The sequence below is a fragment of the Equus caballus genome, chromosome 25 (assembly GCF_041296265.1).
Source record: "Equus caballus isolate H_3958 breed thoroughbred chromosome 25, TB-T2T, whole genome shotgun sequence".
Taxonomy (NCBI): Eukaryota; Metazoa; Chordata; class Mammalia; order Perissodactyla; family Equidae; genus Equus; species Equus caballus.
In genome coordinates this window covers 27,286,184-27,299,923 of record NC_091708.1, presented here as the reverse complement: position 1 = coordinate 27,299,923, position 13,740 = coordinate 27,286,184, and the positions used below count along the sequence as shown (strand labels likewise).

At 50.8% G+C, this 13,740-nt stretch overlaps 1 protein-coding gene across 5 annotated transcripts in view; it reads right to left on the bottom strand.

The window, feature by feature from the left end:
• The window catches only part of COL27A1 (collagen type XXVII alpha 1 chain), a 144,235-nt gene that overhangs the window by 5,675 nt on the left and 124,820 nt on the right, over positions 1-13,740 (bottom strand). For all 5 annotated transcript variants that reach the window (XM_023628722.2, XM_023628721.2, XM_023628725.2 and 2 more), the window contains 10 exons: positions 13,409-13,462; positions 12,868-12,930; positions 12,444-12,497; positions 12,245-12,280; positions 12,115-12,132; positions 11,874-11,909; positions 11,561-11,587; positions 9,244-9,309; positions 8,062-8,230; positions 6,854-6,963 (listed from right to left, as the gene is read on the bottom strand). In XM_023628722.2, coding sequence (XP_023484490.1) covers positions 6,854-6,963; positions 8,062-8,230; positions 9,244-9,309; positions 11,561-11,587; positions 11,874-11,909; positions 12,115-12,132; positions 12,245-12,280; positions 12,444-12,497; positions 12,868-12,930; positions 13,409-13,462 — 633 coding nt within the window. The remainder of the gene's footprint in view (positions 1-6,853; positions 6,964-8,061; positions 8,231-9,243; positions 9,310-11,560; positions 11,588-11,873; positions 11,910-12,114; positions 12,133-12,244; positions 12,281-12,443; positions 12,498-12,867; positions 12,931-13,408; positions 13,463-13,740) is intronic.

Below are 13,740 nucleotides of genomic sequence, written 5' to 3'. Positions count from 1 at the left end.
AGGGGAAAGCTGACAGGGTTATCGAGGCCTCCAGGGAGGAGGAAGATAGAAAAGGGAAGGCAAAGGTCCCTAGAACCCCGATATTTGTACCAGGGCCCTTGCTCTTCTTCTTCTTTTTTTTTTTTTGAGGAAGATTAGCCCTGAGCTAACATCTGCTGCCAATCCTCCTCTTTTTTGCTGAGGAAGACTGGCCCTGAGCTAACATCTCTGCCCATCTTCCTCCACTTTTATATGTGGGATGCCTACCACAGCATGGCTTGCGAAGCGGTGCCATGTCTGCACCCAGGATCCCAACTGGCGAACCCCGGGCCACCGAAGTGGGACATGCGCACTTAACTGCTGCACCACCCGGCCAGCCTGGCCCCTCCTCTTCTGACTTGGACGTTTACTGCCTGGCGCCATGTCCACCCTTCCATCACAGTGAAGATCGCTAAGGCTCACAGTGAAAGAAAACATCAAGATGAGGACTATCTCCAGTTGCACAGAATTGGCACAACCCAAGGAGTTTATCATTTCCACGACCATAATGACCCAAACGGCCTGCTCTTCATTTCCAGCTCCAAAGAAGCCCCATGTGAGCCTGAGTCCAAAGAATTGTTTTTACAGGGCGCTCCACCCAATCACGGGGCTGCACCACTACATTTTATTGGGGCTGCCGAAACCATACAACCTGGGCTAAAAGTCCTCGCAGAAAACTTAGATCCTTTCTCTCTCCCGTGAAGATGTAAATCTGGCCATGTCTTTGAAATGCAAACACCCCAGGAGGTAACAAAAACTCTGCCCACAACCACCTGGGACTGAAGGAAAAAAAGGGCGGGAAGAAGCCTTTTGAAATATAAAAGCTCTCTTGCCCCCAATCTAGCTCACAGCCTCCTTAAGATAACTTGTCAAGGACAAATACAAATCTTCAAAGTCTTCTCCAGGGGCTGGCCCGGTGGCACAGTGGATAAGTTCGCATGTTCTGCTTCTCCGTGGCCTGGGGTTGGCTGGTTTGGATCTCGGGTGTGGACATGGCACCACTCGGCAAAAGCCATGCTGTGGTAGGCATCCCACATATAAAGTAGAGGAAGTTGGGCATGGATGTTAGCTCAGGGCCAGTCTTCCTCAGCAAAAAGAGGAGGATTGGCAGTGAATGCTAGCTCCGGGCTAATCTTCCTCAAAAAAGAAAAAGAAAAAAGTTTTCTCCACAAATATTAAGAAGATTTAGTTATCGGAGTGGGTAACCATAACTTCTTCCATCCGCCAGACACAATTTGGAGCCCAATATTACTCATAAACTAGTGAGTTTTATGTTGCTGTACCTGATTCACAGCTAAAATTTTGCAACAGAAGCTACAGGGTCTCTGTGTTCGGCTGTGAGTATATGTTTGTCTCTGGATGTATGTTACGTATGTGTGATTTTTTTCTCTGTCTCTCTACCTCCAGATGCTTTGCCAAAATTAATTTGTAAGGGAGCTCTATTTAATTGGCTTACAAATAAGTGTTTATGAATGAAGTATTCCTAAAACTCAGAAATACAGAAGCTAATTCAAATATTTTTCAAGTTCACAGGATCTGGGATAATCGTTGGTAAATAAAAGCTAGTTTAAGTTCGGTTTCTTTAAAACAGGTATGCCTTCAGAGTTATCATCGTTAAATATAATGCAGATAAACAGTTTTTATTCTACCTGGGTTTACTAGCCAAACAAATTCATACTGTCTTGATTACAAAATTTTTCGGTGAAAAAAGTGGCTTGGGATGATGGCTGACTTTGTCTACTGTCCAATGAAGTTTTGTGGGTAATCTTAGCATAATTTTTGGGAGAAAGTGATTTAGACAGATGTAAGTGGAATAAGAGTTTAGGTGAATTTTACAGCAAGAATTATGTGTTATGTTTACTTAAAAATAGTTTCCAACATCTTTGGTAGCTTCCACCCTTAGAATTTTCCTAAGTTAAATTAAATGATGGGATTTATAAGGAATTGAATGTCTAGATCATTTCCAAATAAGATAAAATACTGAAACATTAATTGCTAAACAAGTCTAAGTTTACCTACTTTTGACCTCTTATTACAGTGTAACTAAAGAAATTTGGGTCTGTTAATAAACACATCTTGTGCCACACTGAACAATTATGCTATGAGAAAATGTATGTTTCTAGAAATTATGAAATGTATTCATAAATTTGACAATTTAAAGAACGCTGGTGTAACTGACAGTTCGTGACTGCTTCTTAGTTTTCACTAGAAATGAAAGTTTCTAAGGGTTAAGAATTCTAATTAATGTATGTAATTAAAACTACTAGAAATAATAAGGCACACGTCTCTGTATGCAAGGAAGGTAGGATGTGTTTTGGGGCAAAAGAAAAAGTATGAGGTATGGAGATGCATTTTTGTTAAGGGAAAAGAAAATAAATTTGTCCTAAAGTAAAACTGGTTATTTCAGAATGGGAAAGTGGAAAATAAAGGAAAAAATGGTATAGAAAGTTAGGAAAAGAGAGAATGAAAAAGAGAGAGAATATTACTTTGTCTGGTCCAGTTTGCTAGAATTGGATTATTATTATAACTGAATTTTTTTTAATAAGTTTTAATTCAATAATATGCTTACATAACTTTCTTTCATCTCATAAAAGGACAATGTTTTCTTGGCATATTGGTCTGCTCCTGATAAGAGATTATGAAAGGCTTTAAGGCTTTTCTTTGCCTTTTGAGTAATCTGGCTAGAAAGCAAAGACTTTGTGTTTTATCAAAATAATTTCCTATGCTTCATGTTATCTTAATCAGGTCTTTATGAAGAAAATTGAGTTTTCTCAACATTAAAAGAGCTAAGTTTTGCTCACAAATATGTAACCTTCTCTATTCATCTTTAAAATCTTTTGTCATTTTGGTTAAGTAGATAATTAAGTACAGTTTCATAATGATCTGTGATCTTATTCAGTCAAGTGTTCAAAATCTTTGATATTTTTGACAAACTTCCCCAAATCAAATTCTAAGTGAAGTCTTCTTGACCTGGAAGTAACTTCATGATCTTCCAGAGGGGCCCTGGAACATCTCAAAAGATTTGTTCTCTCCCTTGTAAAAAGGGAGGCATTAAACTAATTAGGCTTATTTGATAATAAGAAATAAATAATGCTAGACCTTCTTTATGGATATCCTTGTATGAATATACATTATTAATATAAGTGTTCCAGAAATTATATGAAATTCCTAAAAGTCTGATATGTAATGTTATCAGTCATAATTCCAGTTATTATATTAAAATGTGTGTCACAGAAATAGCCCAAACTTCCTTGTCAATTGCATCCTAATGAACTCTCATCAGATCTTAACCATGGGCGTTTTTAAGTCTTTTGTCTTTTACAGACAGTTATTGTTTTACTCGGACACTTTTGCAGCCATCTCTTCAAGGAGGTTCATGGAAAGGACTCTGACAAGTACAGGTTTCTGATCACTTTCAGATCATACTGAAACTGGTAAGAATTTACAGAATTCTAAGGACAAATTGGATTTAAAAAACTGCTGAAAAAAAAAGATCAAGAATTTGTTACACAGGAACTGAATGAACCGATGAGGATGATTATAATTTTTTTATATACTTCTGTTTGAAACATTGCTGGTTCTTTAATCTTTTGTTTTCCAGACTTAAGGAAACACTTTTCTTAAGCTGGCTATGACTTACAGCAATTTGGTAAAGAATACCTTTGTGGACAAAGATGAAACAATTACTCTTTCTCCCTACCTTATCCCTCCAGGATTTGGAAGCTCTCAGTGAGTATTCTTATTCTCATGGCAATTTAGTTATTTGCATAAATTCAATAAGAATCTGTATTCTCCTTGTAACAGGATGCTATTGGAAACATTGGTTATATTACCAAAGCTTTGACCAGAAAGTCATATTTGAGAGAGACATACATAGACTCAGCTATGACCAGACAGCTTTAAGGAATGAAGGTTGACTATATGGAGCCAATAAAGCCCTCTTGGAAAAATCAGCCTTATACCTCACTTACAGGGTTCCCAGCAGCCTTTCCAGGTGAGTAAGGAAGGTCACTTCCTGGCAGGCCCAGGAACCCCAGGATATTTTGGGAACCTCGAGAAGAGAAGAATTCTCTCAAATCTATAGGTATTCCAGGCAAAGTCTGATGATGAGTTCTTGGCCAGGCTTCCTAGCCTCAAAGAGGCTTTTCAAAGTGAATCTGAGATTCCTTAAGAAAGGTTCCAGCAAAGCAGACTTAAAAGAGCTTGCATCATCAATCGCTATTCCTGCTGTCCTTACGTAATAATCAGGCCAAGTTTATTGAAACTAAACGTAATTTGTAAGCAAATTCATCTTACTGTGGTTATCTTCAAAGAAATGGGGGCGATTGTAGAGAGAAAAATTGTATTTCAATGGAAACTATAATACACCCTTGTGGATATTAGATTCTAGTTCTGTTAGTTATCTTTGTTTTGTTTTCTACCCGTAAACTGAACTGGATGGTGAATTCTCATTTCCTCCAATATTGGTTACAGCTCTAAGAATTAATGTTTCCAATTTTTCTCCCACCCTTCTGACCTGGAATCATTGAGAACTAAAATTGCCCTTTTCCCTAAGCTGTGCAAGCTAAAGTGGGACAACTTGATAGAAACATCAGAGAAATCACCACAACAGCTCACACATGATAATCTTCATGCCTGTTGCCAGGTGGGCCGCTCAGAAAGATCACCAGAGACATTCGAACTGTAGACCAGGAAAATCTATCAATTGCCACTGACTGCCCTCACTCCATCCGAAGATGCTTTGAGCCCAACATCTAGAAATCTTCTCAAATGGCTGCCTTCAGAACTCAGAAACTGGGATTATAATCTGCTCCCATCATTAACCTTTGGGGCTTGTTTCCTTTTGTTTCCATAGAAATGCCTCTTATTAAATACTTGATTACCTGCACCATGTAGGCTTACCTTGGAGAACCCACTTACATCACTGCCTCCTGAAATGAGACACAGCCCTTTAACTGAAGTGACCCATTCTCAGGGCTAAGAGACTGGCTCAATGAGACATGGAGCAATCTACCGACTCGGGATGGGTTCAAACTTACTAACACCAGAGGACCCAAGATGTTAAAATACTTCCCAATATTACCCACAACTTTGACCAGATTCCTAGGGCCCCTGAGATCACTGACTTAGTTTCATTGTCGGACTCTTCAAATTTGGGACTATGGCTATGGACTAGATTTCAGACTATTGCCTGTATAATTTTTACAGGATTTGCCACTATAATCCTATTTAGATGTGCACTTCCTGGGTTACAACATGCCCTACCCCTGACTTTCAGCATGTCAGCTACCCAGGCAGTTAGTGTCTCATCATTGACTCCGATGCCTCGACCCCGCAGGGTGGACTGTAGCGTGAGCCCCGACAGTTGAGTTTTCTCTTTTTTGTAATGTAAGTGCTTGATTTAAGCTTTGATTGCTGAGGAGTCCATTTCAAAGAGGCGTCCACTTCAAGATGAGCTATCTGGAATAAACACATGGCCAGCCACAGACTAGAAAAGAGCCAGGCACCTTCCCACCCTGAGGCTCCTTTGTTTTAGGGATCTTGGTTGATTTCAATAACTCACCATCTGGGCCACTTGTTTTTTCTCTTCCTGCACTTTAAATTTCCACTCTTATGTTTTAAATTCACCAGTAAAGAGCGAGCCTGCAAAACCCTAGGCCCCCGCCCTCAACCCCAATAAAAGCAGAACCCCGGGCCTGTGCTCTTTCTCTCTCTCTACCTGTGACCTCACTTTGTGGCCCCAGGTGTGCTGTGTAATTCCCAGGTCCTATGAATAAGAAACCTTTATTTTTTTCAAAGTTTCCTGATGGTTACTGCTGAAAGGCATCTTGCAATCATAGTGAGAACCACAAGGGCCAGTCCAACCACAACATTGGTTATTGATAGGCTGAGACTGGCACACAACAGTGGTTCATTGTTCCTGATGGGGATGGCCACCCGGCTGGGCAGTCACGCTGCCAACCCAGGCGCCAATGGTGACCTCACTCTTCTGCCGGGCGGGTTTGCCACGTGGCCCCCAAACCTCAGAAACAGAGGAGAAAGGGCCTGCTGGACCGTGACCCATGTTTCCTGCTGAATCCCAGGACCTGGCTCGGTGCCCGGCACATGGTAGGAACTCAACAAAGACTGGTTGCCCTGCTGGCTTGCCTAGAGATTCTCAAACCCTGGGTCAGACACGGTCATCACAAGGCACCTCCTCGAGCCTCCCCAGCGGGGCTGATAGGATGGGATGCAAAGGGACTCTGGGTCCGCACCACCCCTGCAGCCACAGCTGCTCTTCTCCCTGGATCGTCCCACACGGAGGACTTCATGCACCTGCAGACCCACAGTCCCTGGGGGGGTATCCTGGGTGGGGTGGTTACACCCCCTTGCTGCCACCTGCCTTGGTTTACTGTTGAGTTGCCCTGAGCTACCTAAAATTCTCAGCCCAGAGACAGGCACAGGGTAGGCAGGCTTTGAACATTAAATATTTGCACACACAGCTCCGCCAGCCTGTCCCAGGAGAGCATCACACAGATTTATTTTGTGCTGATGGTTCATGGTTCTCCAAGCCAGGCCAGCTTGGCCAACTAGGCTGTTTTAGATATTAGGCAGAAAGTTCTATTTGAAGAAAGAAATATTAGTATTGTACAACTCGAAAGGGTTTGGAAACCACAGATTTATAACAATTTATCCTCAATTTACAGATGAGGAAACTGAGGTTCCGAAAGAGGAGATGATTTCTCCAAGGCCATGCAGCAAGACAGTCAAGGCTCCAAACTTGGGTGGGCTGTGGCCCAGGGCAGGGTCGGGGTAGAGCCGGCCAGCCGGTGGGGGGTGGGGAGCAGATACGTACCTTGGAGGCCGTGATGGGTTTGAGACACGTCTGTCCACCATGTGTGAAGTTGCAGGAGACTTCAATGGTGTCGGATGAGCAGCCAAGGTTTGGATCCACCCAGTAGGTACCTGCAGGCAGCGTGGGATGTGGGGGAGGGGTGTGTATGTGGGGAGGAGCCCAGGGCTTGGTTCTGCAGGTGGACCCCGCACATTGTCACCCACTGAGCCCCAGCTGGATGCAAAGTTGGAGAAGGGGAAGCATAAAGAGACTCCACGGGCCACAGAGATGGCAGGAAACCCTTTGGGCAGAGCTCACAACTGGCAGAGCCCCCACAGGGGCCACGTGGCTGCGTACTTGCCCAGGTTGCTACTGGGAAGTGTCCATTTCATAAAGGGAGCAGCTGAGGTTGAGAGAGGCTGAGCCGCCTGCCCAAGGGTCTTAGGGATCATCTAGTTGAAGGGTTTCTCCACAAGGCCAATGATCCTCCTAGGGCTGGCGGGGGGAGGGTGGAGTCTGGGCTCCCACCCCATCAGCCTGGCCCCTCTGCTGGCATCTGATTTCCCCACTGGGCTTCCAAAGGAGCCAAAGGCCCCGCAGCTGAAAGGGTGGGACAACCGGCCACTAGTCCACCATCCTTTGCAGTGGAGGGAAGAGCGGCTCGGGGGGTGGGGCCGTGGCTTGACTCCGCTCACAGAGCTGGTCGGAGGCAGGGCTGACACTGGACTCAGGTCTGCCTGTCTGCAAAGCTTGTGGTCCTCCCACGGCACCACATGAGCTCAGAGAGAGAGAGGAGAGCTGGACGAGGTGCAGACAAGAAGGGCGGAATCCTGGCTTGCCAGGGAAGCCATGACGGGGTCCCCCCCGGGTCCCCTCCTGTCCCTCAGGGGTTTTTTCTGCCAAAACTCTAGTCTCGTTGCACTGAAATGGTCGTGCCCAGCTCGTGGATCTGTGGGCTCTGGAAGGGTGGAACCACTCCTTCTATGTTTCCCACTATTTCCCCATAACCCCAAGTGCAAGGCCTGGCATATTGTGAGGCTCAGGGACTGTTTGTTGAGTGAATAAATGACTGCCCACGTGCCTATCTCCTCAACAACAGAAACTTGGCCCAGATGAGCTGAGATTTGAATGCTACATCTCCCCCAGCTCCTTCCAGAGCTCCCCCGTCCGTGCCCCGCCCCACCCCCGGGGCAGGAAGCCCTCTCTTCAGACCCCACAGGCCCTCATACCATCCACCATCTTCTGCTCGCAGTCCATGAGGTCCCGGCAGACCCGGGCGGGGTTCTCTTTGGTGCCCAGGGGCGTCTTAATGCTCTGGATGAGGTTGCTGAGGTAGTGTAAGGTTTTAAAGATCTCCCCGCCCTGGTCCAGCACCAGCCGGTCCGGATGGCTGTAACCCTGTCGTGAGGAGAGAGGTGACCAGCGGCCCCTTGAGGTCCCAGCCCGGCCCGAGGTCCAAGCTGCCACAGCCCCAAGTTCTCCCTACTTGGGAGACATCTCTGCATCCCCAGGGGCATGGGTGGGACAGGGGTGGGTCCGCCTCCACGTAATGGATAAAGAAGTAGGGACCAGGGATGGAGCGGGGGGGGGGGGGGGGGGGGGGGGGGGGGGTGGGGTCTAGAGGCTTGAGGAGCAAGGCTCAGCCTGGTCCCCAGTGCCGGATGGGCAGGCCCCCATGAGTGAGGCAGACAGGGTGTGCAGGACCCTGGGGAGGGGCCAAATCCCTCCAGAAGGGGTCGGTGGAGGTCTTTCCTCTGATCTCCCTGGATGGAAGCAAGATAATGGGCCCTTGCATGCTGTCCTCTTTCCTGGATTGTGAGCCCTAGAGAAGCGACTCGGCATCAATGTTCCCTAGCATGCAGCTCAGGGAATAGATGGGAATGTCTATAGGAGGTCTGAGCTGGGGGGTGGTGAGTTCCCCGTCACGGGAAGGAATCAAGGCAGCAAAGGGCACTCCAGACAGAAGCTCAGCTAGAGGACACCCGAGGGCTTTCTCAGCCTGGAGTCTTGGAGCTGAGCTGGCCCCAGGCCAGGGTCTGAGCAGAGCCGTGCGGGCTGACCGTGAGCTTCCTACTCCTGGAGGCTGGCGGGACTGAACCACGGGAAGCTGCTGTGGGCTCTGGGCCTGGATGAGCATCTCTCCTGACTCAGGCCAGCAAGAGCTCTGAGCCCCTGAGAGGGCTGGCGGGAAAGCAAAAGGGCTCTGGGCCCGTTTCTGGCCCCGTGCTGGCTCGCACCGGCCGTGTGGCGGTGGACTGGCCGCTCTCCATGCCGAGCGCCTGTGGTTGGGGGATGCCACCAACGGCTATGAAACGCCCCGTGTGGGCCACGTGGAGGGCGCTGACCACACGCGGGCCATTATTTCCGTTTCCCTGGGAAAGATCCCACGCGGGCAGGGCTCCTGGTGGTACCTCTGCTCTCAGTGCTCCATTCGTGTCCATCCACGTCTGGAAAGCTGCCCCAAGGTCATCTTGTTGCTGTGCAAGGAGAAGACAGGGTGTGTATCCTGGCCCCTCAGGGCTCCCCAGGGCCCCCTAGATGCACGAGGCAGGAGCCCCAGGGTCTGAGCATGAGCTGTCCCATCCCCCCTTCCCTGGTGAGAGTGTGGCCAAGTCACATGTCCTCTGGAGTTCCCAGTCCTTCCTCCTCTTGCAGGGAGTCAGAGCTGACCCTTCAATCCCTTTCTCCAGGCACTTCCATAGCTCTCCATCGCCCTTCAGATTAAGTCCAAATTCCTCAATGTTTTTACGAGACCCAGCCTGAGTGCTGTGGTCATTGACCCTGCCTCTCTTCTCTCCCACAGATGCTCTGTGCACCTGACACACTATCACACTTCAACATTCCCAAGCACCAAGCTCTAACTAGCCACAGGGCCTTTGCACATGCTGCACCCGTTTTGCCTGGAGCACTCTTCCTTCCCGCCAATGCTCCATCCGGCTCTTCTTTTCCAGTGGTTCCCAACCAGGGGCGATGTTGCCCCCTAGGGGACCTTTGGCAATATCTGGAGACATTCTTGGCTGTCACAACTGGAGGAAGGGGTGGTACTGGCTTCTAGTGAGTAGAGGCCAGGGATGCTGCTAAACATCCTGCAATGCCCAGGACTGTCACTCCCAGCAAAGAATCATCCGGTCCCAAATGTCGGTAGTGCCACAACTGAGAAACCCTGCCCTGCCCTCATCCTATAGCAGTCAGCTGTGATGGGGGCTCTGTCCTGATGCTTCTGCCCCCAGGCTGGGTGCGGCCCCCTCTCTCTATGCCCCCACAGTCCCCACGTCTCTCCTTCGGCTTGCACTGCAATTGTCTAACGTACACTTCCACCTCGGGCCCTAGCTCCAGGCTTTCCAGAAGCACAGCTGCAGTCTTGCCACAAAAACAGTGAAGAGAAGGTGACAGCAGGCGGAGCTCAGGACGGGGTTTCAGGGCTGGGGTTCAGGGGTACTTCCCAAGTTCAAATCTCAGCCTTGCTGCTTCCTGACTGCATCTTGCTGACTGGGCAAGCTGCTTAATCTCCCCTTTTCCTCAGTTTCCCCATCTTGACAATGGGCACAATTATAAACCTCTCTCAGAGCGGTCGGAAGAAGGGAGTTAATACACGGAAAGCACTTCTAATGGTGTCTGGCATATTACAAGCGCTTGATATATTAATTATCATTCAAACTATTCAGAATCCTCTAATGTTCCGTCGTTTAGAGGGCAAGGCTTTTTCCTGGCTCTCTTCACATTCCGTAGCCGGCTTTCTTACTGATAAGGACCCGGGAAGGGAGCTGAGAGAGGGCCAGGGCTGTCGGAACGTTTGTGTGGGCGACGCAGACAGACAGGGACGGCAAGAATCTGAGACAAGAAGAGCAGAGATTCCTACGGCCCCTCTCCATTCACTCTGTCCCCTTGGTCACTCCCTGGAACGCAGTGGGCCTGAGTCTCCCAGCCAGCCGGGGGCGCAGGGGTGAATGGGGACGGACGCGTCAGAGGGCTTGGGCCGGGTACCCACCAGGCAGGGACGCAGGGACCTGATCTGCTCTCTCACCCGACCCCCGTTGGACTCAGAATCTGAGCTGGAGGGACCCCGTGATGGTGCGATTTATAGTAAGAAATACATATTCGGTCTTTGAACCTGATCCTGGCACAGAGCCCTGTAAACCCTTGGAATTTCCCGTGATGAGAGTGACAGAAGTGTCTTTTGTTATGCTAATGAGGCGATTTTTGGAAAGCCCTTGGGGTGGGGGCTGGCAGCCTGGGGAGCCAATGACGTTATTAGTGGGTTGGAACTTTCAGACCCATCCCCACTTCCCGCCAGGGAGGGGACAGAGTCTGGAGGCTGAATCCATCGCCAAAGGCCCGCGATTTAACGATCGTGCCCTCAGATGCTCTCTCCTCTCCGGGTGGTGTCAGAGTTGAGTTGAACTGTAAACTGTAGGACACCCAGCTGATGTCCTGAGACTTGATTGTTGGTGTGGGGACCCCACCGCCCCCGGAATTGGTACCAGAACCTATTCAGAGCCTCAGCAAGCAGCTGGTCTATAAGAGTGCACCGGCACGACCCGGGAGCCCAGCGGCTGGAGAGTCCTCCTGGGTCCAGGGCTCCCGTAAGGAGTGACAAAGGACACGTGCATCCCTGGGCCCAGCTTAGGGTTCTAGTCACCATGGCCAGAGAGGTCAGCTGCCAAACACCCACCCCCTTCCCGCAAGGCCTTACCCTAAGGAGGCAAAAGAGAATGTTCTCCAACTTACAAAGTGGAGGGGGCTTCCTGGAGGACCCTGCAAAAGAAGAGGCTGGCTCAGGATGTGATGGGGACTGGGGGCTGGAGGCCCGGGGCCACCAGGAGACTAGAGAGGACCCCCCAAGCTGGTCTGCACTCTCCCGGAGGCCTGGCCCCACCGGGGCTGGTCTCCACTCTCCTAGAAGTCTATGGGCTCTAAGAAGCTTTCAAGTCCTATAAGGTCAGGGTCAAGAAAAGCGGCTGCTGGCAAAGCCCTGGGCTCCCTCACAGGACCCCGCCTCCTACCCTGCAGTCCCAGGGGCGCCAAACACACAGTCACCTACCGGTGGGCCGGGCCGCCCTCGGGGGCCGGGAGGACCCTGGAGGGAGAGAAAAACAGTGAGGCCCTGGTCCAAATTGTTCCATCTCCCCAACCCCAGGCCTTCTCCAGCCAACTTCAGACCCTGGGACACTGGGCCCCCAGCAGAGACAGGTGCCAGTGGGAAGACAGGTCCAGGAATCCAGAGTGCCCCTACCCCCTCCCACTGCCCCCCCCACCCAGCCCACACACCCCAGCCCACTCACCCTCGGACCTTGCAATCCCTGGAGGGAGACAGAAGCGGGGAGAGAGAGTTAGGGGACCCGGGCTAAGCCCCCGACTCCTAGAGTCCATCCCTCCCCCAGTCCCAGCAGCACTGTCCCTCCATCCACTCACCAAGTCCCCTTGGCTGCCTTTGTCGCCCTTCGGACCCTGCAATAAACCCACAGCCCAGTGAGCGAGGGCTCAGAGAGGAAGCCCCATTTCCCAGATGGGGAAACTGAGGCTCAGACCGGCCCTGGGTCACAGAGACAATCTGGAGCCAGGCAGAAAAGGGAACCCAGCAGTCTGTCTGGCCAACCCCCTGCACACGTACCGGGCGTCCTGAAGGTCCCAGGATTCCAAGGGGCCCGATGATGCCCTCCTTTCCCTAAGGGAGAGAGAAGGGCGTCTGTGTCCTCGTCCCAGGGCCCAGGGAATAGAGTCACAGGGGCGGGAGGGTCGAGGGCAGCCTGAGTGTCCCAAGGGAACAGAACGGAGACCTCCTCAAGCAGGCACCAGGCCATGCGTCTCCTGAGCCTCCTCTGTGCTTTGGGGGATGGGGGGTGTCCAAGAGTGGAGACAGGAGAGCAGGCAATGGGGTAAGATGGTGGCCAGCCGGCAGGCACGGCATAGACAAGGGAGTGGGGACTGCGGGCGGAGGGGGGCGCCAGGCTGAAGGAGCAGGAAGAGGAGGACACACCCCCACCCAGCAGGTGGCTGGCCAGCTTTGGGCCGGGACAGAGAGAGAGGGGACTCACCATCAGGCCAGGGGGCCCCCGAGGGCCCTGGATGCCTTTGAAGCCGATGTCTCCAGGGGGGCCCTGGGGAGGCAGAGGAGCGCTGTCTGTGAGTGGGTGGCCGCTGGTAAAGGCGCCAGCAGTTCCACCACCCCTGGGGTCTGGCCAACTTGCCCTCCCTGCCCAGAGATACCCCAGGGAGAGTAACAAATGTCCACCGCTATTAAGCAGCACCAGTGCGCAGGCCCGGTGCCGCACGGTGTATATGCCTCTGGTCTTACAGCAAACCTCTACCGTTGTCAAGCCCATTTCACAGGCGAGGAACCTGAGGTTTGGAGACCAAGTGACCTGCCTGCAGCACAGAGCAGGTAAACTGTGGAGCTGGGCTTAGACCCCAGGTCTGCGGGGCTGTGAGCACCCGGGGCAGGATACTCAAGCTTGACTCTGCCTGTGTTCCAGCCCACATTGTAAATGCTCCAGAAATCTTTGTTGAATGAATAAATGACCATGTAGGTGGGTGGACGGGACCCCGACAGGAACTGGGTGGAGTGGGAATCGGTACCTTGGGTCCGAAGAGGCCGGCCATTCCTGGGAAGCCCATCTCGCCGGAGTCACCCTGAGGGGAGAAAGGGATGAGAGGGGGTGAGTGGGGCCGGGACAAGGGTGCCTAGCTGGTCACCCAGGACCCCCAGGCCTGCTGCCTCCCGGGGACATTGGCCACCCACCGCGGGCAATCAGATGACGGGAACAGCTTAGACTAGACACCAGGTCAGCCTGGCTGAGGGGGCAGGAGCCTGTGCCGTCTGCCAGATGAGAAAGCGGAGGCCAGCCCAGGGATTCCATGAGGAACGTTCTAGAACACTCGGGATCTCCTGGCCTAGGTGTTCCAGGAAG